The sequence below is a fragment of the Pleurodeles waltl genome, chromosome 3_1 (assembly GCF_031143425.1).
Source record: "Pleurodeles waltl isolate 20211129_DDA chromosome 3_1, aPleWal1.hap1.20221129, whole genome shotgun sequence".
Taxonomy (NCBI): Eukaryota; Metazoa; Chordata; class Amphibia; order Caudata; family Salamandridae; genus Pleurodeles; species Pleurodeles waltl.
The window spans coordinates 1,604,526,087-1,604,551,663 of NC_090440.1; the positions used below are offsets into that span (position 1 = coordinate 1,604,526,087).

The window sequence follows — 25,577 nt, forward strand, 5'->3', positions numbered from 1 at the left end:
TTGGTTTGATCAAGCTAGAGCGCTAAAGCTCTTTTCGCGTCCAAGTGGTGGAGACTCTCCTCTTCCTTAGAGGTATCTGGGGTGCATAAAAAGTAGGCATGGTGATGGATTGGCCTATATGAAAGGGCATGACCACTTTTGGCAAAAAGGAAGCCCTAGTGCGAAGCACCACTTTGTCAGGATAAACGGAAAGGTAGGGCAGTTTAGATGACAATGCCTGCAGCTCACTTACCCTGCAGGCAGATGCGATGGCCACAAGGAAGGCTATTTTCAAAGTGAGGAGCTTGATTGGACAATTGTGGAGAGGCTCGAAAAGAGCTCACATCAGAAAACTCTAAAACCAAATTCAAGTCCTATAGGGGCACAATGAAAGGGGCCCAAAGTTGCTCCAGCAGGGTCAAACTGCCTAAACATGAGGCGCATATCTTCCTAAAACTCTGAGTTGGGCAGGGGTCACTCCGTCTACCATAAACTCAGGGCGCCGCGGAGTTGAACCAGAAGCAGGCTTTGCAGACAGAGGCCTAGAACAACGATGCTCCCTTTCCCTCATCTCGTCGGACAACGGGTGGGGAGAAGTCGAAGAACGTTTGTTCATCTTCGACTACTTCTTACGTCTCAACATACCCGATCATTCCAAGGCCTTGGAGTGGGATGAGAAGGGGTAGGTGCTGTTCCACAACCTATCTTGGGACCTTCCTCTCGACCAAGATCAGAACCTACAGGGAGCCAAATGCCAGGCCGCCAGAAGCTTTAGGGCCCCTCCCTCAAAGCTTCCCGATTAAAGGCCCGGCACTCAAAGCATGACTTTAGATTTGTGGTTGCGCTCTGGACACCAAAGGCACACAATATGTGGATTCGTCACAGACATCGCACGATGACAGGATGCGCTGGGCTTGAACCCGGTTTTACACAGAGGCATTCTCAACACACTCAAAAATCTTTGACAAAGTCAATAAAAGATCAGAAAGTGACTGAGGAGTATCTTTTTCTTTGGATCAGCACTGGTTAGTGCAGAAAGAAAAGAACTGACATCAGTGTGCTGGAGCAGAGGACACATGGCATCATATATGGCACAGCCAGTGATGAACACGGAGCTGATGGACACCACCTAACAGCACGCACAGGTACTGCTCGAGAAATATCTCTGAATCAAGACTGCAGGCTGGAGAAAATTCTAAGATAAGCAATCTGCAACTAGATGTCTCGATCAGATGTAGAGTGCAGCAAAGGTTACTTTGCTGATCCAAAATAGGTAATGGGATTTCTGGGATAAAAGGATAAGGTGACGGATGCTCCATTATGATCATCATTTACTGCTGGCACTTAAATCCCATCATGCATTACTAATCTACATCCCACAGAATGAAAATAAGTGGGAGAACACAAAAGTGTGGCCTCATTGGTAGGTGAGTGGTCTGAAACACCTGACCACAAGAAGTATACCTCAGTTATGATCTACTTCAGTCTTCAGAAATAAAACTATCCAGACTCCCTTGTGAACAACTTTCATCAAAGAATTATTTATATCCAGGCTTAAATAGTGTGACTCAGGCTGATCAGGGCATTAAGCACACTTTAAACAGGAGCATACGTTTTAACAGAGTATTACAAATTACTTACCTTTGGTAACGATATATCTGGTAGAGACATATTCCAGTTGCATATTCCTTACCTTTGAATTTCCCCAGGCATCAGACTGAATCTGGAGATTTTTTCTTTGAGCAGTACCCAAGTGCACCGTTAGGTGATGTCAGTCGACTCCGCTGGCGTTGTGGTCGATGTGATGACATTGCAGCCGTATATAGGCGCCACCACGGCGCACTGACATCAGTTTCTTTTCACGACTTTCCACGCCAGTAGCGCGGAGCCATGAAGAACACTGAAAACAGTGCACCAAATCTAGGGCCCTTAGAGGGAAGTACCTGTCCCTGGAAATCAGTCTGCAGTGCGGGGAGGATGAGCAGGTCAGTAAGGAATCTGCAACTAGAATATGTCTCTACCAGATATATTGTTACCGAAGTTAAGTAACTTGTACATCTGATAGAGACTTCTAGTTGCAGATTCCTTACCTTTGAATAGATACCCGAGCAATACCATCCCTGGTGGTGGGCTGCAAACTAAGATCACACCAAAAAGCCAAAATAGCCATCCCTGCGGACCTGACTGTCCAGGCAGTAGTGCTTGGTGAACGTAATGACGCCCACTTTGCGGCCTGAAAGATATCCAGGACTGGAACTCTGCGTGCTAACGCCATGGTGGCAGCTGCTGCTCTGGTTGAATGAGCGTGCAAACACTTAGGGGGTTACTTTTTTGCCAAAGCGTAGCACATCTTGATGCAGAGAACTAGCCATTGTGAGATGGTTCTCTTCTGCACCGCCTTCCCTTTTTTCACAACCACATATCCAACAAAGAATTGATAGCCCACCCGGAATTCTTTGGTATAATCTAGGCAGAACGCCAACGTTCTTTCTGGATCCAGATGGTGGAGTCTCTCCTCCTCATGAGAGGGATGTGGGGGTGCATAAAAAGTAGGCAGGGTGATAGACTGGCCTACGTGAAAAGGTGTTACCACTTTGGGAAGAAAGGAAGCCCTGGTACAAAGCACCACTGTCAGGATGCACTGCTAGGAATGGTGGATTTGAAGAAAGAGTATGAAGCCCGCTTACTCAGATAAGAGGTGATGGGAATCAAGAAAGCTGTTTTAAGGGTTAAGAGCTGTAAAGGACTGTTGTGGAGAGGCTCGAAAGGGGCACACATGAGGTATGTGAGGACCAAGTTCAAGTCCCACTGGGGCATGATGTACGGGACGGGAGCAAACATATGAGTGAGGCCTTTAAGAAACCTCCTGACAATGGGAGATTTGAAGAGAGAAGGTTGGTCTGGTAGCCTTAAGAAGGCCGAGATGGCAGACAACCGTTGAGGGTGCCCAGAGAAGAGACCTGCTGGGCAAGGGAGAGAATAAAGAGGAGAGCCTCTGAGAGAGGTGCAGAGAGGGGATCAACAGATTTGTTGACACACCATGCAACATATTTCTCCCAACGACAGGCATATACCGTTTTGGTGGATGGATGCCTGGCTTCCAAGATGACATTACAGCCTGGCATCAGGATGGATCAGGAAGCGAATCCTGAGGTGCCCTCTGGAGCCAGACCGAAGTCACAGACTTTAAATCCAAGGCGGCCCTCACAGACTCCCCTGGGCCTGAAGGCGCTGAGGGTGGGTCGGACTGCCCAAATATGAGGCGCATGGCCTCACAGAACTCCTTAAGTTGGGCAGGGGTAGTCCCGGCTCCCATAAATTCGGGAAAGCACGGAGCAGATCCAGGCTGAGGCTCTGAGGACAGAGGCCTAGAACGTCAATGTTCTTCCCGCATTGCGTCGTGCGAGCGACGGGGCGAGGCTGAGGAACATCTTACCCAAACGTCCAGTTGACTTGGATGAAGAAGAATGGTGGTGACTCTGCCACCAGTCTCCTGACCTTCCTCTCAAATGGGAACAACGCAGAGTCAAGTGTTGGACCGCCATAAGCTTCAGGGACCGCTCCTTCAAAGCTTTCGGGTTCGTGGCCTGACACACTGAGCACGACTCCGGGTCGTGGTTGCGCTCCAAACACCAGATACACACGAGGTGCTGATCCGTCACCAACATCATGCGCTGACAGGAGTCGCAGGGCTTAAATCCGGTCTTACGAGACATCCCTCGACGCACCGAAACGCGTCAAAAACTAATTCGATGTTTTTTTTGCAGTTAGTCAAAAAATTACTGGGGTAGCTCTTCTCCGCTTCTGTGCATAGGCTGGCGTGGAAAGAAAAGAACTGACGTCAGCGCTCCGGGGTGGCGCCTATATACGACCGCAATGTCATCACAGCATCCACGACGCCCACGGAGTCGACCAACGCCACCTAACGGCGCGCAGGGGTACTGCTAGAAGAAAAAAAAATCTCCCAATCCATTCTGACGCCTGGGGAAATTCAAAGGTAAGGAATATGCAACAAGAAGTCTTTTCAGTTTCAGTGTACAATTTATAACAATCTGATTAACCATAAAGTACACTATAGGGTATAAAAGATAATAATGAAGGAATCAGCACTGAACTGCGACGGAGGAACAGAAGAAAGGTGATCACAACCCTCACAGCCTGCTTGCGCCAGGCCACAAATGCAGGGGATGCTAGAAGCAAAGGGCTTTAGACACTTTTTCAAATTTTCATTGAAGGATTTCTCCTTAGGGTTTAAGGAGAAAGGTTACATACTTCATAGCTTCAGAGTTGTTAGAAATGGGGTCTCTAATTAGCAGTCAGTTTACACCCTGTCCAAATACTAACCCTCACTCTAGTTAGGGTATGGGAGATACACAGCTCAGGTAACCATTGCTCACACCCTTGGCAGCTTGGCATAAGCAGTCAGGCTTATTTCAGAGGCAGTGTGTAAAGAATGTGTACAAATATGCACAGTAACACAGTGAAAACACCACAAAAGAACTCCACACCAATTTTAGAGAGCTAGCCAATACTTATCTAAATCAAACAAGACCAAAACAACAAAAATCCAAAACACAAGATAAGATGTCAATTTTTAAAGTAGAAAGAGTCTTAATCACAGAAATCGACGCAAGTGAGGCTGTGCATTGATTCTTTCTCCGCCGGGTAAGCGATGCGTCGATTCTTTCCTCACAGGGAAGGGATGCTTTTGTTTCCGGACAAGCAGCCTCTGGTCTGTGCACTGATGTTTAAGCTTTTGACCCCCAGGGACTATGCATGGAAAATCCAAATGCACAGCAGCGATGAATCAACGCTGAGCTGGCGATGCGTCGATTTCCTTGGCCCTAAATAATTTTTACAGCTGCAATTCAAGGGCTGCATTGATGTTTCTGCTGTTGGGCTACGGTGCGTGGATTTTCACCTTGGGCTCACCAGCTTCTCCTTTCCACGGCACAGGGACTGGATGTGGCACCACTTGGCAGGGTAGGGGTCTCAGCAAGACAGACCAGGTGCTGGCAGATTAAGTCTCTGACGGCCCTGAGGCTTCAGAACAAGGGGCAGGCTCAGGCCAACCCTTGGAAAAACTTCACAAGCAGGATTTCAGAAAGCAAAGTCTAGTCCTTTCACTCCCCAGGCAGAAGCAGCAGAAGCAGGCAAGCACAGCAAAGCAACAGTCAGAGCAACAGGTCCATCAAGGGGGTTTGATACTGTATTCTGTGAGGGCAGGCACAGCCCGTGCAAGTGCTGGTGTCAGCCACCCATCCCACTCTAGCCCAGGAAGACTCATCAGGATATGCAGGACACACCTCATCTCTCTTTGTATCACTGTCTAGAGGGAATTCACAAACTACCCAACTGTCAGTCTGACCCAGACTTGGATTCCACAGGCAGGCAGATGCACAGAATGGTTAAACAAGAAAATGCCTATTTTCTCAGACAATATAAATCCAAATTTACCAAAAGATGTATTTTTAAATTGTGGGTTCAGAGACCCCAAACTTAACATCTCCATCTGCTCCCAATGATAATCTGCACTAAGAACAGATTTAAAGGCAATCCCCATGTCAAACTATGGGAGAGACGGGCCTTACAATGGTGAAAAACAAATGTGGCAGCATTTCACTTTCAGGCCATATAACACATAAGTACATGTCCAACCTTTAAAATACACTGTCCCCTGCCCACGGGGCTACCCAGGGCCTACCTTAGGGGTGCCTTACATATAGTAAAAGAAAAGGTTTGGGCCTGGCAAGTGTGTACACTTGCCAGGTCGAACTGGCAGTTAAAAACTGCACACACAGACACTGCAGTGGCAGGTCTGAGACATGTTTACAGAGCTACTCGTGTGGGTGGCACAACCAGTACTGCAGGCCCACTAGTAGCATTTGAGTTACAGGCCCTGGGAACCGCTAGTGCACTTTACTAGGGACTTACTAGTAAATCAAATATGCAAGTCATTGAAAAGCCAATTACCAATATAATTTAGACAGAAAGCACTTGCACTTTAGCACTGGTTAGCAATAGTAAAGTGCGCAGAGTATCGAAACCAGTGAAAACGAATCACAGCACAGGATCCAAAAATAGGAGGGCAGAAGAATAAAGCACAGGGAAACCACACCAAGAGCTGCCAGGTCTAACATGAGTTTATACTTGTTTTACTAGAGGGGGTTTCTACAGGAAGGAAGACTGTGCTTTGAAGAGTTGGGAACATTCTGAGATGACTTGCTTGTTTGTATGTCGGGTAGTTTGTTGTTCCTCATTGCATAACTGGATGAACAATGTAGGTCGACTTGAGTCAACCTCAACCCTCAACAGGAAGCCATTTTAGAGCAACCAGCACTGAAGAGATGTGATTAGATATTCTGGAGCCTGATACGGAGGGTAGAGCGGCAGGTTGATTCTGCGTTAGGAACTGAATTAGCAGAGTCTAGTAACGACTAAACTTTAAACTACTTTTATGAAGCCTTCAGCTGGAACTGGCAACTCTAGCAAAACAAGCCCAACTTCAAAGCAATAAAGTGTTAATGTGGTTGTGCACATTCTGGTTCATGATCAGTATAAAGCCAAATTATTTTACTCTTTCAACAATGGAGGGATTGCAGTTCTGTACCTCAAAAACACCACATAAGGCTGTCTCTTAAAAGAGAGGAAAGCAAAACTCTGTTGTTTGTGACTATGTTCTCAACAGCTTTTCCACGACCAGCTATATCATCCACAGAGGAGACTCTCCAATAAAGCTGAGGGTCATGAAAATAGTGGATTGTCTCATAAGGGAACTGATGGGTTGCATGTACATATTTAAAAGCAACGGAAAAGGACTGAACCTCAAGGGACTTCTTGTTGAAGAGAAGATGGGCAGTATAGAAAGTTCAATAACTCACTTCTATCAAGCAAGTAACATAGGAGTCAAACCACTATAGAAACTTGCCACTTATTACCATATGTTCTTGCATGATTTTCTTTTAGAAAGGAGGCATGTTTCACTGTGCCAAACACTATTGACAGGTGAAAGAAGAAATTGAAGGCATGATCCATTTTCATTTAGGACGCGTGGATTATCATACATTATTTGTAACATTGCTGATGGCTGCAACAAGCCTTACAACAAGGCCTCACTGAAAATTGTGGAGGTGTTTTATTTTTTTATTTTTATCAGAGTAGTTTTTCTATCTGCTTAGTAACACAACTTCTACACATTTCTGCTAGGAAGGTAGGAGAGATGTAGTGAAAAAATTACATTATTTCCCCCCCAAGAAGCAGCGTGGCCTGACTTACTTTATGACAATCAGGACTGTAGGAAGGTGGCTCTGTATTTACTACCTCAAAGAGAGAAATAGTGTGCACAGAGTCCAAGGGTTCCCCTTAGAGGCTGATAGGGGCAAAATTAGATAATACTAATGCTCTATTTTGTGGTAGTGTGGTCGAGCAGTAGGCTTATCAGAGGATAGTGTTAATCATTTGTTGTACATACACAGGCAATAAATTGGAACACACACTCAAAGACTTAACTCCAGGCCAACAGTTTTTATGTAGAAAGATATTATTTTCTTAATTTATTTTAGAACCACAAGATTCATAATTTAGTTAAGTACATAAATTGTGCGGTACTTGACACAGGTAAGTATGGAACTTTGAATTAAAACAGTGATGTACACAGTTTTGGCAAAAGTGGCAATAAGCTATTTTAAAAGTGGACACGGTGCAAAAATGAACAGTTCCTGGGGGAGTTAAGTATTGGTTAGTTTCTCAGGTAAATAAAGCACTTACAAGTTCAGTCTCCTGGGCATAGGCAGCCCATCGTTGGGGGTTTAAGTCAACCCCAAACACCTAGCACCAGCAACACAGGGCCAGTCAGATACGCACTGGGGGAGAGGGGAGATGTCATAAACCGGCACACACAATGCACCCTTAGTGGCACAGGGGCGGCCGGGTGCAGTGCGTGAAGTGTGAAGTAGATGTCGGGTTTTAGATAGACATCAATGGAAGGACCCAGGGGTCACTCTTGCGATGCAGGCAGGGCACAGGGGTGCTTCTCGGGCCAGCCACAAACTGGGCAACGATGAGGGCCACCTGCTGGTCACTCCTGCACCGGTAGTCTGTTCCTCTCAGGGCTGCGGCTGCAGTGCTTCTTCCATGCGTCGGGTTCTTTGTCACCGGGCAGTCGCGGTCAGGGGGAGCCTCTGGATTCTCTCTGCAGGCATCACTGTGGGAGTGCAGGAAGGTCATCTCAGGGTGTCCACGTCATTGGAGTCGCCTCGGGGTGTCCTCTCTGCATTGTTGATTACTCTGGACACAAGCCGGGGGTGTTGGGTGCAGAGTGTTGGGGACTCACGCTTCCAGAGTTAGGCTGAAGTCCCTTTAAAGATGGTTTCTTCTTGGATGTTCAGACAGAGCCGCTGTCCTCAGTAGTTTCCTGGTCCTTTGGGTTGCAAGGCAGTCTTCTGAGCCGGCGGAAGTCGCTAGTCTCGCTGGATACGTCGCTGTTGCAGGTTCTGCGAGTCTGGAGACAGGCCGGTATGGCTGGGGAAATGTCAGTTGTTGTCTCCATCGTCTCAGTTGGGCTTTCAGGTAAGCAGTCCTTCTTGTTCCAAACTTCCCTGTATTCAGTGTAGCCATTACGGAACTGTGGAGTTCGTGTTTAATAAACTCCTAGACAATATACTCTTTATGGCTACCCTGCACTTAGAATGTCTAAGAATTGGCTTAGACACTATGGGACAAAGTGCTCATGCAGCTATGCCCTCACCTGTAGTATAGTGCACCCTGCCTTTGGGCTGTAAGGCCTGCTAGAGGGGTGACTTACCTATGCCACAGGCAGTGGGTTGTGGGCATGGCACTCTGACGGGAGTGCCATGCCTACTTAGTCTTTTTCTCCCCACCAGCACACACAAGCTGAGAGGCAGTGTGCATGTGCTGAGTGAGGGGTCCCCAAGGTGGCATAACACATGCTGCAGCCCTTAGAGACCTCCCCTGGCTACAGGGCCCTTGGTACCAGGGGTACCATTTACAAGGGAATTATCTGTGTGCCAATTGTGGAGACAAAGGTACAGTTTAGGGATAGAACTCTAATGCTGGGGCCTGGTTAGCAGGGTCCCAGCACACTTTCAATCATAACTAGCATCAACAAAAGGCAAAAAGTTAGGTGGTAACCATGGCAACAGTGGCATCTTCCTACAAGGATTACATCCTAAACCAGTGAAGCATTGATAGTATTTGTCAAATAATAAATGAAGGATGAACCTATGTGTTTTACACTATGTCCAGGGATAGGGACGGTGAAAGAAAGGATGGCCTTAAATCAGTGAGCATATTTACAAGTCAATTTGCATATTAGCTTTAAAAACATTATTTTGACGGTTTGTGGTTTAATGCCTTTCTTTTAAGGTATGCAAAGTGCGGCGGAAAAACATGTTTTTTTCCTTTTTCTTCAAAGAAATTGGGGAATTCCCCACATTAGCGAGTGGTTGGGGGTATTTATCAGACTTTTGACAACGCTGAAAAGACTCCTTGGTCAATTTTTACAGTGCTTCAAAAAAACCTGTGTATAGGAATAAGAAGATTAGCTTATTTACTAATTTTGTAGTAAATGTACTGGCTGGTGAGGCCACTCTGACAGTTAGTACATTTGCAGCTTATTGTGGAGTGGAAACTGAAACAGGCATTTCTATTTTAAGGTTGATAAAATAACTATCATTGAATTGAGTTACAGTACAGTATTCATAACCCTTTGTCAAGTTATATATTTGAGACTGGTTATCTGTTACTCAGTTATCAAATGTGCCATGCAGCCTTTACTTGATCAGCGAAGTTTTAAACCAGCTAGTGCATCCTGGACATTCTTTCTCCATCTTCCACACTATCATCAAGCTGCAATACCTTCTCGATGACTTGCCACACATCACCTCTTCTATCTGCCACATCAACTCCCATACACCTGCCACAACCTCAAACCACTCAAAAGTCAAAGAATATGCTTTCAACATGACAGATACTTACCAATCACCCGCAGCTCTGCTGAACTTTCAAACTGATGTCCAGACGCCATGAGGAGGACTGCAAGGTTGATACCAGAGTGAAGCGTTGGTTCAGTAGCAAAAGCTTTTCCATACCTAGTAAATCACAAATACGGATCAGGCAGAGGAGAGATAATACATGGGTGATTTAAGGATGGACATAGTCGACAGGATAGGGAAGTAATCGGATGACTGGCCTCACCAGAATGTGGCACGGTCTCTCTTATCAAGATCCTTGAAGCCAGAGCTAAGGAACATATCCTTGTAGATACGACCGCACATACAGTACAGGTCCGGGGCAGTCCCCTCCTCACTTTCCACAACTGGCAGGATAACAGCCAGCGCTTTTTTGCGGTCACCTGGTTGGTTCCGCCTGCAGAGAGACAAATACTAATAAAAAGACATCTTCCAGAATTGGAGAGAGAGGTGCGGCGGAGGGAGGGTGGTTGGGGGGGGGGGGTTACGTACATCTTTTAAACACACTCATTACATGATTGCAATGGGTAGCAGCAAGAGTGCTGGGAGACCACAGGTACTTGCAACTGTATAATAGAAAACAACAGTCAAGAGTTGGAAGGAGATACCGATGCAAGATAACCACCATGCATATATAAAAAGAGGTTATCATGGTCACTGGCATCACCACAGCAACAGTTGGTAAAGAGTTCTCTCCTGCCGTACCTGACAGACATTCAGCGTGATTAACCTCTATTGGAATCAATAGAAAGATAGTGTGTGGTAAGCTATTTCTTATGGAAGGAATAATTACAACTATGTGGGGCACCCCTACTACAAAAAGTACTACAATAAAAATGTACTGCAAGTTCTCAGTAGAGGAAGGAATACAGAATGGTTATGTAGCGAGCTCTTTTGTGCAAGGATTAGGATAGGAATGTGTGATGAGACCTTACAGGCAGAAGAGAGATGATACAAGTGAGCCTAGTTAGCTTCTGGAAGAGATTAAGTAAGCTAGGGCTGTATAATGAGTTCCTGCTGAAGGAAAGAATAGAAGCGTGGTCATCTATGAGCGGGACCACTTGTATTATTAGACATGTGGATAATGATGTGGCATATCAGCAATTCACTCTATGCCTGACGAACCACTGTAGTAGAAGGAACAGCTTTAGTGTAGGATGAGCTTGTGGCTTCAAGTGTGAGATACAATTCTTTAAGAGACAGAATAATAATAATGTAATAAGTCCCTCTAAAGGAAGGACTATGGTGAGCACCATCTAGACCAAAAAATAAGCAAATATTGTGAGGGGAAACTCACCCTGGAGGAAGGAACAAGATGTGAGTGGTGACCCTTTACAAAAAGTACTAGTATGAGTGGGGTGTGTATGTTTTTTCCTCCAGCGTAAGGACTTAGGTAAGTGTCACTAAGCTTCCATTCATGGGAAGAATAGGATAAGAGTGCAACAACGTTTGACAGTACTTGTATGTTTAATCGTGCAAATAATTTTGTGTTATGTATTTCATTTAAGGGATAGAATAGATAATCACTATAACAACATCTGCAGTGAAAGGAATTGGCTGTTAATGTGAGACATATCACATATAGTGAAATTAGCAGGTTAAGTGTTTACTGTGAGCAGCAATCAGTTGAAGGAGACATATTAGTGTAACAAAATAGGTCCATCCCTCTACTAGGTGTGAACGAATAAAGTTGGGTGTTGAGCTCCCACTAAACACGAAATAAGATATCAGTGTGTGGTGTGGTGTGATGTGATCATGCTGGAAATAGACTAAGATATAGCTGTGTGACCTCTTTCTGGTGGATGCAGTGAGGTAGTTTTGTGGGTTTCATGTAGGTACGAAATGGGAATAGGATGTGTGTAATAAGCCATCTAGAGCAGAAGGAATAGGACACCAATGCACACTACGCGCTCTACTTTGGATGCAAAGGATAATGGTGTATGATAAGAATTGTTGTATTTATATAATTACACTAGTGTAAACAAAACAGTGTTCATAAAATCAAGAAAAAAGAAAAGCAATTCATATTTGTCGATATTTAAACACCAAAGAGATTCAATACTACGAAAAAGAGCGTCCACAGATTTACTATTTACATGTATAATTAATATAAGTGAGTCACAATTAATTCAGTGTATAACAGTTGCCACTTTGGATGAAACAAAAAAAATATTAAAAAACGCTTAATGAATCACGGAGGGAAGGAGAACCAAAAAACTGTTAATTAACAAGATCTAATGACAGTTCTGCAACCATGGTAACAAATTTTGTGGATTTGGTTTGCACAGTGTAAGAAAGTTAATTATTATTTGAGGTGGATGGTAGTCCATAACAAGTAATAAGGTCACTCTCTTGCTAGGTCCAGATAAAGGTTTCAGCATCTTAAACCTCAGCCCAACCCCTGGCAGCTTTGGCACAGAGCATACACACTTGTCTGAGAGAAAATGTGCAAAGAATTCAGAAGTACCAAAACAGTTAAATGCAAAAAGAAAATTGCAGGGCTGTAAAAAAAAAAGAAAAAATTGTCTACTGAGGCTTTGCCTGGAGCCAACAAGTATACAAGCCACAGCACAGAATCTATTAGTTTGCTAGTGTCAGGACACCTTTGGGTAATTGCATACTCTAAAAACTAATAAATTGATTTAACAAACAAAATGACTCAAACAAATGACAAACATCCAATTTGGAAGACCGGAATTACGAAATTTAAAAGATTTAAGTAAAAATAGTGCCAAAAAGCGTTAAGCACTAATGAAATTCAACTGGTCAAGGTAGACCGAGACCAGGGTGCTTTTTCAGACTGACAGTGATGGAGTATGGGTTGGATACGGCAACCAGATTCAAATCAATTGCAGATTTAACTTTAGGACCTAGTCTCAGAAACTGGAAGTCAAAATCCTTCAGCTGGGCAAGGCAGTAGTCCATATCCAAAGTACACATAGTTGGATGGGCGCAGGACGACGTCCCAGGAAAACCTGGTTTTAGTGGAAAATTCAAATTTTGAGCCCCCGACAAGTCCTCTCACTTTCCGGATACCTTGGTGTCTTCCCCCTCCAGTGAACCATGGCTGTGGGTTGTGTCTGACGAGGGATCCATGAGGCTGGATACCTTCTCACTGAGGTCCTGCTGAAACAGATTTGTTGCTGTGAAGAAGCTCAAAGAAAGGAAACCTGTTTCTTCAGCCAAGCGGGGTCACGCCTTAGGTAGAACTCCTTGGCAGGTTTGTCCAAGTTCTGACGTCTCGGAGTTTCCAAGTACCAGCTACTTACAGGTGGCAGGAGTAGTATAATTAAATACATCAAAGAGTCCCAGGACTTAGGGAACAGCACTCCAAGACTCACTGCAGCAAAGGCCATACAAGGATCCAGGTCAGGTCTTCTAGGAATTCAGAGAAAAGGCCTCTTATAGCTGACTGTGGCCCTGTAGCTGACATGTGGTCAGCCAATTGCCCCCTGGAGTCCACTTGTTTGGCCAGGACCAGGTCCAGCTCATTAGGACTTCTTGCAGGTCTCAAAAAGCAGGTGAAGTCCTTCTTCTGCTCTTTCACAGGTCCAGAATGCCCTGAAGAATGGGCCCTTGGGTGCCATATTTATACCTGGCACTAGTTTGTTTGCGAGGGTCCACTCCTGACCCCCCCCCTAATCAATACAGTAAACATTTCCAGGGGTCTGGTGGGCCCTACTGCAATTAATAACACAGTGCCCCCCTCAGTTCCTAAATCTAAGATGAAGAAACCCTTACGACCACAGTGCCAGTCTGACAGAAGAAAACATATTTTCCAAAGTATCCACATCTTGGATTCCCTGTCTGCCGGAGTAGTAGGGAATGAGCTTGGAAGTGGAGGCTTGGACAATCAAGCTCTCTGGGTATGGTGCAGTGTGAGGAAAGCAAGATCACATGGGGCTGGATGATGGCAATTCACAGGAGACCCTGTGCAAAGCCTGACCCAGGCCCCCAGGAAGAAGTCCGTCAGGGCTTCGTTAAACAGGAGAAGCATTTCTGATGGGGTGAATCCTGGCTGAAGCACCACCATCAAGAGGTTTGCCTTGACTGCCACGGAGGGCAACTGAAGGTTCAGGACCGTGGCCACCCTCAACACCACCATAGGAAATGAGGCTCCCTCCTACGAAGTCACAGTAGAAGGAGAGACCAAGCCAGTATTTGGGGAGGTGTCCAGACTACGAGCATCTGCAAGATGACTGCAAGGACTGGTATTCATCTGGGTCTAGTGGCTCCTCCCAATCATCCCCATGTCCTAGCCCATAGGAATAGGACACAGGCTCCGTCCTGCCTCCAGTGGGCGTCTGACAACCCCCATCCGGCTCCATGCCAGAGTCAGGGATGGTTATAGGGACTGCACTGTGGCGCTGGGGGCATCGGCAATGGAGTTGGCGCTCAGGAAGGTCGAGGTAGCCAGACCAGTGCTGCTCTAGATTAGTCTAAGGCCTAGGGGCTCCTCATGCACCCATGGGGACAGAGAGCATGCCAGCAGGGATGGGGAGCCCAAATATGAGGTGCATGGCCTCATAAACTTTATGGAGTTGGGGGGGTGCTCCAGCTCCAGGAAATTCAGGGAGGCGCTGAGACAGCCATGTCACAGGCTCAACTGCAGAGTCAGGCCTCAAATTCCTACTTTCCCTCGTCTCGTTGGATGACTTTGATGGACCAGGTCAGTTTGTGGGATACACCCACTGTGTCACCCAGACAACTTGGACTGCGAAGAGCGCTTTGAGTGGTACCGTAACCAATAAAGGGACTTTCCTCTTGACCTGGATCGAGACCGTTGAGATGTCACATGTCAGGCAGCAAGGAGCTCGAGGGACCGCTCCCTCTAGGCCTTGAGGTGCATGACGCTACAATCGATTTCAGGTCTTGGTCATACTCGAAGCCCCAGAGGCAGAGAAGGTATGGGTCTGTCAAACATATGGCGATGAAAGTCACCACAGGGTTTGAAACCAGCCTTCCTTGTGGACATCCCACCCACAAAAGGAGACAAAGTGACAAAAATCTTCAACAAAAGGGTCAAAAAATGGTCAGAGTGACAGGGGGGGGGGTACTTTTTCTCCGGATCTAAACTGACTAGGGTGGAAAGAAAAGAGCTGATGCCAGTGTGCGGGGGTGGCCCATATTTAGAGATCACGCAAGTGACTTCCGGTGCAGACGATGGGGACGATGCTAGACCGAGACGAATGACGCCACCCACTGCTGTACACGGGTACTACTTGCAAACAAATTCTGAATCCACTCTAACCCTTGGGGATAATTCTAAGGTACGGAATCTGTAGCTTGAAGTTTCTATCAGATGTAATAATTAATACTGCTTCTCAGTGCTCGTCAATGGCTCAGCTAGCCTTCATGCAGTGAAAATAACTTTTGGGTGCTAGTCACTGTAAGGACATGTCCACTTTAAAAATGGACATGTCTTATCATGCATCCTCCCTTGTGTGCTAAACAGCCTACATAGAGGTGACTTATTAATATTTAAAAGAAAGGACTTCTCCTCTGAAAATGGCTTTAATTCTGGCAGATTGGCTGCAGGTTTAAACCTTCAGCAGCCAAGTTACAGTGGTAGGCCTAGAATCATGTTTGCCTTGTCACACTTGTGGATAGTTCAGTAGTGCTATAGTCTGTAGGTGACATTTAAATTCCAGGGACATGGATACACTTTAAGCACCTTATACTATGTCTTTTTATGGAAAGGAACATATTCCAGTTAGGGTTTAGTTAATGTTTTGCTACTTAGAGCACATACACTGAAGCCTGGTTAGCAATGTCCCAGTGTACAGAGCCAAAAAGAAAATCCAGCTGCGCAAAACTGGAAGAGACTAGGCAAAATTGTTCTTTCTCACACGAATGTGAGAAGGTGATTTATTAATCGGAGTGGCTGGCACTCCACCACAAGTAATAATTCACTTCCTCACGCATAGTTAGGTAAGATAATATACAGCAATAGCCTTCCTGGACCTTTCAATAGAGAAGGCAAAACAAATGTTAGTCACATGGAATCAAACTACCTCTGTGAGTCGTAGTAGTGTTGTCACTGTGTTCATCATTTTTTTAAATCTGGAAACGACTTTAGGATGGTCACCGTTTAAACAGAATGCGATCGCTTTGTGACATCTATGAATATGTATTTGGTTAAACGGGCCTCACAACTGAATCAAGCACTCTATGTCAACCGCTGGGCAGATACATAATATGTGAGCGGATTATCTTAAGTTATGATCACAGAGCTTGCAATTTCTTATACTTAGGGTGGGACCCATTTTGATTTAAAAGTCTAGACTTGGAAGGAGCCCAATACTCAACTGCATTAACTTTTGTGTGTAGTACTGAATATGGTTGTAGGAAAGTGCCCTCTTTCTTGGCACGGTTACCCCATTTTCTGCCTGTTGTGAGTGTGTTTGACTGTTAACCAGGACCCCAGTGATTAGGTTCTCTCCCTTTTAACTTGGCAACTGTACCTTTTTCTTCCCACAACTGGCATACTGCCCCCCCCCCCATGTAAGTCCCTAGTATATGGTACCTAGGTACCCAGGGCTTTGGGGTGCAAGGGGATCCCTATTGGCTGCAGCAGTTTTTCTGACACCCATACGCAGCCCATGCAAAGGGTTCTGCAGGCCTACCATTGCAGTCTGTGTGAACCGGGTGCATGCATCAGTTTTCACTAAAGGTCACTGCACCAGGTCACTGTAAGTCACCCCTATGGGGACGCCATTTTACAAGTATACTGGACAGAGGTCACTACCTATGTCCAGCTACATAATGGTAATGGAACCTGAGCATGTTTGGTATCAAACATGTCAGAATCATACTCCAATACTGTTGCAACTATTGCAAGTAGGATTCCATGCATTCAGGGGACTCCTTAGAGGGCCCCCAAAATTGCTACCACTAGTCTTACAGGGCTTTCTGGGCAGCCCAAGCTGCTGCGACCCTTCAGACAGGTTTCTGCCCTCCTGCTGCTTGATCTGATCAAGCCCAGGAAGGCAGATAAAAGGATTTCCTTTGTGAGAGGGAGGTAACACCCTCTCCCTTTGCAAATGGGTGTGACTGGCTTGGGAGGGGTAGCCTCCCCAAGCCACTGGCATGCTTTGACGGGCATATTTTGGTGCCCTCCGTGCATAAACCAGTCTCTGGCGTGAAACTGGACAATGGAAAGGGGAGTGACCACTCCCCTGTCCATCACCATCCCTGGGGTGGTGTTCAGAGCTCCTATAAGAGGGCCCCTGGGTTCTGCCATCATGTTTCCAAGGCTGGCGGGGAACTCTGGGAGCATCTGAGTGGCCAGGCCAGGCAGGTGACGTCAGAGCCCACTCCTGATAGGTGCTTACCTGGCTAGATGACCAATCCCCTTTTCGGGGCTATTTAGGGTCTCTTTCTTGGGTGGGTCCACAGATGTGGCTTGCAAGATTCCAGCAGGACTCCTCTGCAACCTCTACTTATACTTCTGGCCTCCAGAAGTGCGACTGGAACCTTCAGCTCCCTCCAATCTGTCTCCAAGAAGAAGAACTCTTCTGCAACATTGTTTCCAGGGCTCCTGCTAGCAACTGCAACTCTCTCCACAGGTCTTCTCCATGAATCGAACGCTGGTTTCTTGCAGTCTTGTCTGAGTGTATTTGTTTCTTCTTTTCCTTCCTTTTGGGTGGTTTGGGGAAATTCCAGTGATTTACTCCTGCTTCCCTAGTCGCTGGGAAGGGGTACTGTGTTACTTACCTCTGAGCTTTTCTAGTACTCCCAGCTCCCCTCTACACATTACACTTACCTAGGTGGGGGTCCTGTGTTCGCATTTAATTTTTTTAGTATATGGTTTGAGCGCCCCCCCAGGGTCTCTATTGATAATTGCTATTTGACCTGTTTTCTAACTTTTTCTATGCCTATTACTGTTTACTAGTGTATATAGTGTATTACTTACCTATAGGAGAATGGCCCTTCTAGTATTTCGTGGTATTGTGTTCCAAAAATAAAGTACCTTTATTTTTGTATAACTGAGTGTTTTCGTTCATGTGTGTGAGTGCTGTGTGACTCCAGTGGTTTTGCATGAGCTTTGCATGTCTCCTAGATAAGCCTTGGCTGCTCATCCACAGCTACCTCTAGAGACACTGCCTACACTTCAGTAAGAGTGGATACCTGCACCTGGTATAAGGTGTAAGTACCCTGGGTACCCACCACACACCAGGCCAGCAGCCTACAATGGTGCTGTACGATATTTCTGTGGGTGTGCTTTTTTTGTATGAGTTAATACCCATCAAATATGGACTTAATTTCCTGATCCTGAAAGCTATTTTCGCTTCCAGGAAGAAAAAAAATCAAATTGGGGCTTTATCATTTATATAAAGGTTTTAAATTATAACAGTAGTTTCCAAGGCACACTGACGTCTAGGGGCACTAAGGTGGTGGTTAAATAGGGACTCTAGGTGCTTTACTTTCAAATGTTCTCTTTATTGATTTCTTCCAATATGTAATATTTCAGGTTTGAGTTTTCGGTATTGTACATACAGTTTGAAACAGGTCTTCACAAAAGTAGATTTTAACAAGTGATTGACTGAGCAGGCCACTCCATTCTAATCTGTGCCTGAGAAGTGCAGTGTGGAAGCTTAAACAGAGACCTACAGGTATTGCTCTGCTACCTTTCCTGGAAAGGGCTTTACACCATAGGTTAGTGAGGGAAATTAGCTTAGCTTTTCTAACTGTAGGTACCAGCACACATGAAGAATTGTTTGCTTGACCTTGCTAAAGGGCTGAGGGCAAATCATAGTGAATCTACTTTGCCATTGGTGAGGAAAGATGTTGACCACAGCAGTCTCATTCATCATACTAAACACCTAGAAATGTATCAGTGGTTCTCCTGTCAACTGGATTTTTACTTAAGTGCCAAGAGCCAGGCTTACGGAACTTCCTAACAAAAACTAAGACTTTAGTTATTTTGCAGTTAACAGTCATTGAATCTGTTTGGCAGAAAGAATATCAGACAATCTTTTCTGGTGACATACTACAGTGTGATTTAAGAGAACAATATCGTCAGCATACAGCAAAAGGTTACATGCTAGTTACTGATTTTGGGGGAGGCGGGTACACGGTGTCAAGCTTGCCATTTAAATCAGCTATGTCAAAGCTAAAAAGCAAAAGGTGCAAGTACACACACTTGCTTGAGGCTTCTGTTCCTGTAACTCTTTGAGCAGACATTCTTATTTCTGTTTTGTTTGACCTTAACCCCGGTGTCAATATAGACACAAAGCAACACTGAAGATAATGCCCATTGGTGCAGTTTTTGCCATAAATGGTTTCCATTTACTCGCTAAAAATGCCATTCAAAGTCACTGAAACAAGTATATATGAGACCGCTTTTGTTTGTATGGCATTTTCAACCAGAAAGGAAAAAGGCAAGGTGTTACCAGACGAGACAGTGGCTAATTTAAAGCCAACAGGGTTGAGCAAAACTAAATGAGAGGCAGTGGCCCAACACTCGATTTCTGTGAACAAAACGTTTGCAAAACATTTAGCCTCTATGTGTAATAGGGCAAAACATTTAACTCCAGGGATCACATATTGTTCCTATTTCGGTTGAGCCTTGACAGCGCTTGCGCTGTCGCTTAGCGGCCTGATGTAGATGGTTTGTGAGGTTCAGCTCCACCCAGTCATTGTGATTTGTGTATACCAGTGTATTTTAAAAATCCTTGCTTGCTACTGGGTAGTCTTACTCTGTCACACTTTTTTTTTCTCCTCCCAGGAGATCGGACCAACTATTATCTAAATACACTGCTCACCATTTTAGGATCTTTCTTCTAGAGCACTGGGAGGAGTGCTCATTTTTCTGAGCCCTGCTGGAAAAAGGGCTAAAAATATTATCTGGTCACATTTGCTGTGAACTCCAAGACTTTCCTCCCTCCTCCAAGCTGTCTTACATTTGTTTATTTTTTACGGTTTGCTGGTCGTGCCGCACACAGCCCAGCTCCCACTACTTCATGCTCTCATCTTGTAACAGCCCTGGATTTAGAGAAGGCACTCTCTCCCAAGAGCAGTCATCTGTTCCCTGGCGTATCCCTTCCTGGGAGAACTCCATAGGAGACTGCTCAACAGGTGAGGAAAGATGTGCAGCTGCTGTAGGGGAGCATAAGAGGAAGAGTGTTCTTATTAAAGTTTTTTGCTGTTTCGTTTTTATTAACGCTCCAGTGCAGTTTTTTAGGGTCGAGCCTGTGTTGCATGCGCTCGCGCATGCGTATCGCAGCGAGACTCTTTTGTATTTAGAAAAGGCCTGGGAGCCCTGTCAACTTCACGTCAGTGTTTTTTATTGGTTAGTGGGCTTCCCTAATAAAATCTGCTTGCTTTCATTAGTCGAAGGCACGCATACGTCATGCCTTTGCCAGTGGCTAGCCCTCCTCGAGCGCAGCGACCACGTACAGAAAACATGTGAGGCTCGCTGTTTTCCATCGGGCTCGTGGACTTTTTTCTCTAATTTACAAGCGCGATCTCGCTTGGCAAAAGTCGAGCGCTTTACATAGCTGATTTCACTTTTTCGGGTTATGTACATAAATGCACTTTTGCACGATAGGTGAAAAGTCGGGTTAGGAGTTTACAAGGCGATCAGCTCTAACATGAGCAAACGCGCGACCCGTTGCATTGTAAATGCTTGTTTCTTTTTGTTACCGAGGTGCCCGGCAGCGACTACTGCTGCAGGCTGGGTCCAGCTGACTCCACTGATTTGTAAATAGCTGAGACCAGCTGCGACTGGGCTGCTGCAAGTTTCCCTCGTCTACAAGTGCAGGGGCCTCCTTTTCACAATAGGAGGTATAAATCATTTTACTTTTAATTACAAAAAATCCAAGAGTATTGTTCGAGTTATCTGTTGTGGTACGGCGGCCCCCATGTTGCTATGCCAGGTTTCACTCTCATGACAGTGTTTCACATTGCCTTTACTTTACCTCATGCAGTGTCTTGTGTGTTTTGCGCATTATAAGCGTCTGCAGTGCAAGGCCTGCTTACATTTCTTACTCCGCCCACTAGTGAGAAGGACCTTGCTTGGCTCATGTTATCCCTTCTCTATGCTCTGTACGGTTACAGCAGATTATGGTGTGGTGCCCATTCCGGTCTGCTAGCGGTCAGGCCGCCTCAAAATCAGCCCCTCTAACTACAATGATGGGAGAACCCTTCCCCCTCAGGCGCTGTGTACTCGGAACTAACATCACTTTCTGCTGAATTCCTGGTGTGCTCAGGAATTTTCAGGCAACAATTAAAATGTCAAGAAAAGTCTTGTGAATGATGTTCCTACTGGAGCCAGATCAACCTTTTGTCTAATGGCAGTTTTCACCCGCCATGAAGGGGCACAGAGAGTTAATGGGCCTGCTGCAAAGACCGTGTACCAGGCAGATCACTAAACTGCATTTTATGCGGCTAGCTCAGTGGAATACTGCTTTTGTCACAGATATCCTTTTGTTTCCTGAAGTTCATGAGATACAATCCTAATATAATACAATCACATATGAACTGCCATCGAGGAGCTGCATTTAAACTGTGTGATATAGGTTATAACGTTATTTTTACCCAGTCTTTCATTATCCTAATATTGCTAAAAGGGTTCGTTTTGTAGCAGTACATTCTTTTTATTAAAACCAACCACTGTAGCATGATTTAAATCTAGAATTTGTGCTTCTCTGGACCGAATACGCTTAAAATATACTGCCTATTAGTAGATGCCCGAGTGTTGCTTTGCCAGGTCTCCCTCTCCTGACTTTGTTTCACATTGCTTTTACTTTGCATCATGCAGTGCTGAGGCCCGTGTGTTGTGTGTATTGTAAGCGTTTGCACTGCTGGGTCTGCTTACTTTTAACTCCGCCCACAAGTGAGAAGGACCTTGCTTAGCTGATGTTATCCATTCTCTATGCTCTGCACGGATACAGCAGATTATGGTGTGGCGCCAATTCTGTCTGTTAGTGGTTGGGCCAACTGGGAATCAGCCATTCTAACTACAACGATGGTGGGCTGCTACCCCCTCAGGTGCTGTGTACTCAGAACTAACATCACCTTCTGCCGAATTCCTTTTGTGTGCAGGAATTTTCAGGCAACAATTAAAATGTCTAAATAACTCTAGTGAATGATGTTCCTACTGAAGGGAGATCAGCTTTTTGTCGAATGGCAGTTTTCGCCCACCATGATGTGGCGCAGAGGGTTAATGTGCCTGCTGCAAAGAACCTGTACTAGGCAGATCACTAAACTTAATTTTATGCGGCTAGCACAGTGGGTTACTGCTTTGTCACAGAGATCCTGGTTTCTTGCAGTCCATAAATTACAATCCTAATATGATACATTTACACATGAACTCCCATCAAGGAGCTGCATTCAAACTGTGTGGTATAGGTCAGAACTCTATTTTCCCCAGTCTTTCATTATCCTACTGTTGCTAAAAGGGTTAGTTTGGTAGCAATAAATTATTTTTAGTAAAACCAACCACTGTGGTACGTATTAAATCCAGAGTTTGTACCTCTCTGAACCAAACACACTTAAACTCTACTGCCTACTAGTATGGATGATGTGATTCCTACGCCTTGTAATCCCCACCGTCTTATATAACATTTCCTATAAACTGATTTACACATGCATGCTTGTAATTTTTTTAATAGCTGGATCTTGAGAGAAACCTGCATTGTACCTTCTCTATGAGGAAAGCTTGCATTGTACCTTCGCTATGAGGAAAACATGCATTGTACCTTCTCTGTGAGGAAAGCATGCACTGTACCTTCTGTTGGGAGGAAACTTGCAATGTACCTTCCGTCTGAGGGAGGCATGCATTGTACCTTCTCTGTGAGAGTTGCTTGCACTGCTGCTGTGCTGTATCTGCTGTGTGTGAGGAAAGCTTCCACTGCTGCCTGCACTGTATCTGTTCCTAGTGTAAGGGAGGCTTGCACTGCACATTCTCTGAGAGGGAGGCTTGCACTGCTGCTGTGCTGTACCTGCTGTGTCTGACAGAAGCTTGCCTTGCTCCTGCCTGTGCTGCATCTGCTGTGTATGAGGAAATCCTGCATGATACATTCTCTGTGAGAGAAGCTTACATTGTGCCTCCTGCATGAGGGACGCTTGCATTGTACCTTCTCTGTGAGAGAAACTTGCATTGTACCTGCTCTGTGAGAGAAACTTGCATTGTACCTGCTCTGTGAGGGAAACTTGCATGAAACATTCTCTGTGAGGGAAACTTGCACTGCACCTTTCGTGTGAGGGAAGCTTGCATTGTACCTTCCCTGTGAGGGAAGCTTACATTGCACCTTCCCTGTGAGGGAAGCTTGCATTGTACCTTTCCTGTGAGGGAAGCTTGCATTGTACCTTCTGTGTGAGGGAAGCTCGCACTGTACCTTCCGAGTGAGGGAAGTTTTCTGAATAATCTCCTTGACTAGCCAAAAATGGCAAAGAATGGTACTTTCAAGATGTGCATTGTTTGTTAGGCAAGAACCCAAGTTAGGGGAACAGAATTCCCTTCGTAATAATATGAGCTGCCCATATGTTATGGGCTACGTTTCCACTCCCTTTAGGGTGCAGGCAATTTCCTTTTCAGTTTAGAATGACTCAAACGTCCTTTGAGCTTTGCAAGATCATGCTTCAAACAATGCTACCCAATCTTGTTCTTCTTGTGCTCTTGTTTACCACATTGTTTTTTAAATTTTTCTAAGCTATTTTACCTTCTCTGTCTATGTTGCATCGCTAAAGATGTTCAGAATTTTATTTTTCTATTAAATTGTAACTTATTTTATCAGAAGGCATTTGTACATCACATTTTGTCAGTTTGAAGGTAGTTTGGAACATATCTTGCTTGCCATAATTGGAATTTAATGTTCGAGAAATATATGGTGCACTGACTCCCAAATGCTTAGCCAACCAGACTCTGTTGAGGTAGCACCATGCTGACATGACACTAAGGATCCCTTCCAGGTTTCACAGGAGTTGGTGACTTTTGTATTGCACCGCAGCCATTTCATTTGTTCAAGGCCTTCAAATAAGCATAAACCGTGTTTTCACATCTTATCCATATGTTAAAGTTGTTTAAATAATAATAATTTCAAAGATTCAAAGAAACAGTCGAAGACTGCTAGCCTCCTTACTGAGGAGTGGGGAAAGGACATGCGCTAATCTTGTGAGCAGCGAACATGTAAAGCCTGTGTCCTGAAAGGAATAGTTTGCCTTTGCCCTAAGGAGTTATTATTTGATCCTGTATCACCCAATAATTATTTTGCAGGAAGAACAGATCATCTGCCTCAGTACCCTTCATTACATGTAAATTAAAGTTACTGGCGACTAACTGTAGAGGGTCATTGTAGGCAAGCCTTACATTGAATAGAGTATTCTGAAGTCCTTCATTTTGTATCCTCTTTTAGGGCAAGATTATTATACACAATAACTTAGAGGAAATGCTGACTTTGTTTCCAAAGTTCAAATTTCCAATTGCCAGGGCCAGCAAGGATGAGTTCTCTAGATTTTTCTTAGCCATTTTAAAATCCATGCAAGTGGTTATGATTGCAAGACCATCCCAAACAAGCCTCTTAATCACAATTCAGGAATAAAATTCTACATAACCAACAACTGGAACCTCCATGTTCCCTGCAGCACATGAGGCAATGTTGCTTCCAGAGAGTGTCTCATTCTATGAAAGTATATTAAATACATGAGGGGTCGCATCTTTGTATGAGCAAGGCGGCTTGCAAATGTGGGCATATTTGGTGTACTTTGGGGGCAAGTGCTGAAGCAAGCTAGCCCCAATCCCGCTTATTCATACTATTATCTTCTTTTATTTTGGATTGTGTACCACTATGTTGACCCCACAATACTGTTATGGGTGTGTTCCCTGCCAGGAAGGTGTCCCTTCTGTGTCCACATGAATTTTTTGAGGCAGGTGTCCAAAGGTTAAAAGGGCTTGCATCCTTTTCTATGTCAGCATAAATCCCATTAGCTAAGACTGACTACTATCATTCTGTCGGTTGTTGGAATCTTGATTCCCCATGCCTCAAAGACCTTGTTTCTCAAAAGAATGCAATTTGTTATTTCACATGTGGACTAGATCACAATTATGCTTTCATTTATTTGATCACCTTCAGACAAACGGAATTGCACAAAAGAAAATAAGAAATGTTCAGGTAACTTAATTCTTCATGGGCTGACAGTAATTTACTATATTTTTGCGTGTGTACTACGGAAACATGCATGCCATTACTACCCATGCATTTACCACGCATTTCTTTACAATGACAACTTTTACCATGAATGTGCCTTTACCACATATGACTTTACAATGAAATGTTTGTTGTAAAGGTATGATTAATAAAGGCATATGTGTTTTAAAAAGTTTAAGTGGTAAGTGTATATATGGAAAATGTCACTTACCCAGTGTACATCTGTTCGTGGCCTGAGACGCTGCAGATTCACATGCTTTGCACATCCCGACTTCTAGTGTTGGGCTCGGAGTGTTACAAGTTGTTTTTCTTCGGAAGAAGTCTTTCGAGTCACGAGATCGAGGGACTCCTCCCCTTTTGGCTCCATTGCGCATGGGCGTCGACTCCATCTTAGATTGTTTTCCCCGCAGAGGGTGAGGTAGGAGTTGTGTATTATAGTAATAGTACCCATGCAATG

General features: G+C 44.8%; 1 protein-coding gene across 4 annotated transcripts in view; it reads right to left on the reverse strand.

The window, feature by feature from the left end:
* The window catches only part of LOC138285381 (mitogen-activated protein kinase kinase kinase 6-like), a 376,389-nt gene that overhangs the window by 256,428 nt on the left and 94,384 nt on the right, over positions 1-25,577 (reverse strand). For all 4 annotated transcript variants that reach the window (XR_011201585.1, XM_069225240.1, XM_069225238.1 and 1 more), the window contains exons 7-8: positions 10,195-10,365; positions 9,976-10,088 (exon numbers count right to left, since the gene is read on the reverse strand). Coding sequence is in view for 3 of the 4 variants with exons in the window: in XM_069225240.1 (XP_069081341.1) it covers positions 9,976-10,088; positions 10,195-10,365 (284 nt within the window). In the remaining variant the exon portion in view is untranslated. The remainder of the gene's footprint in view (positions 1-9,975; positions 10,089-10,194; positions 10,366-25,577) is intronic.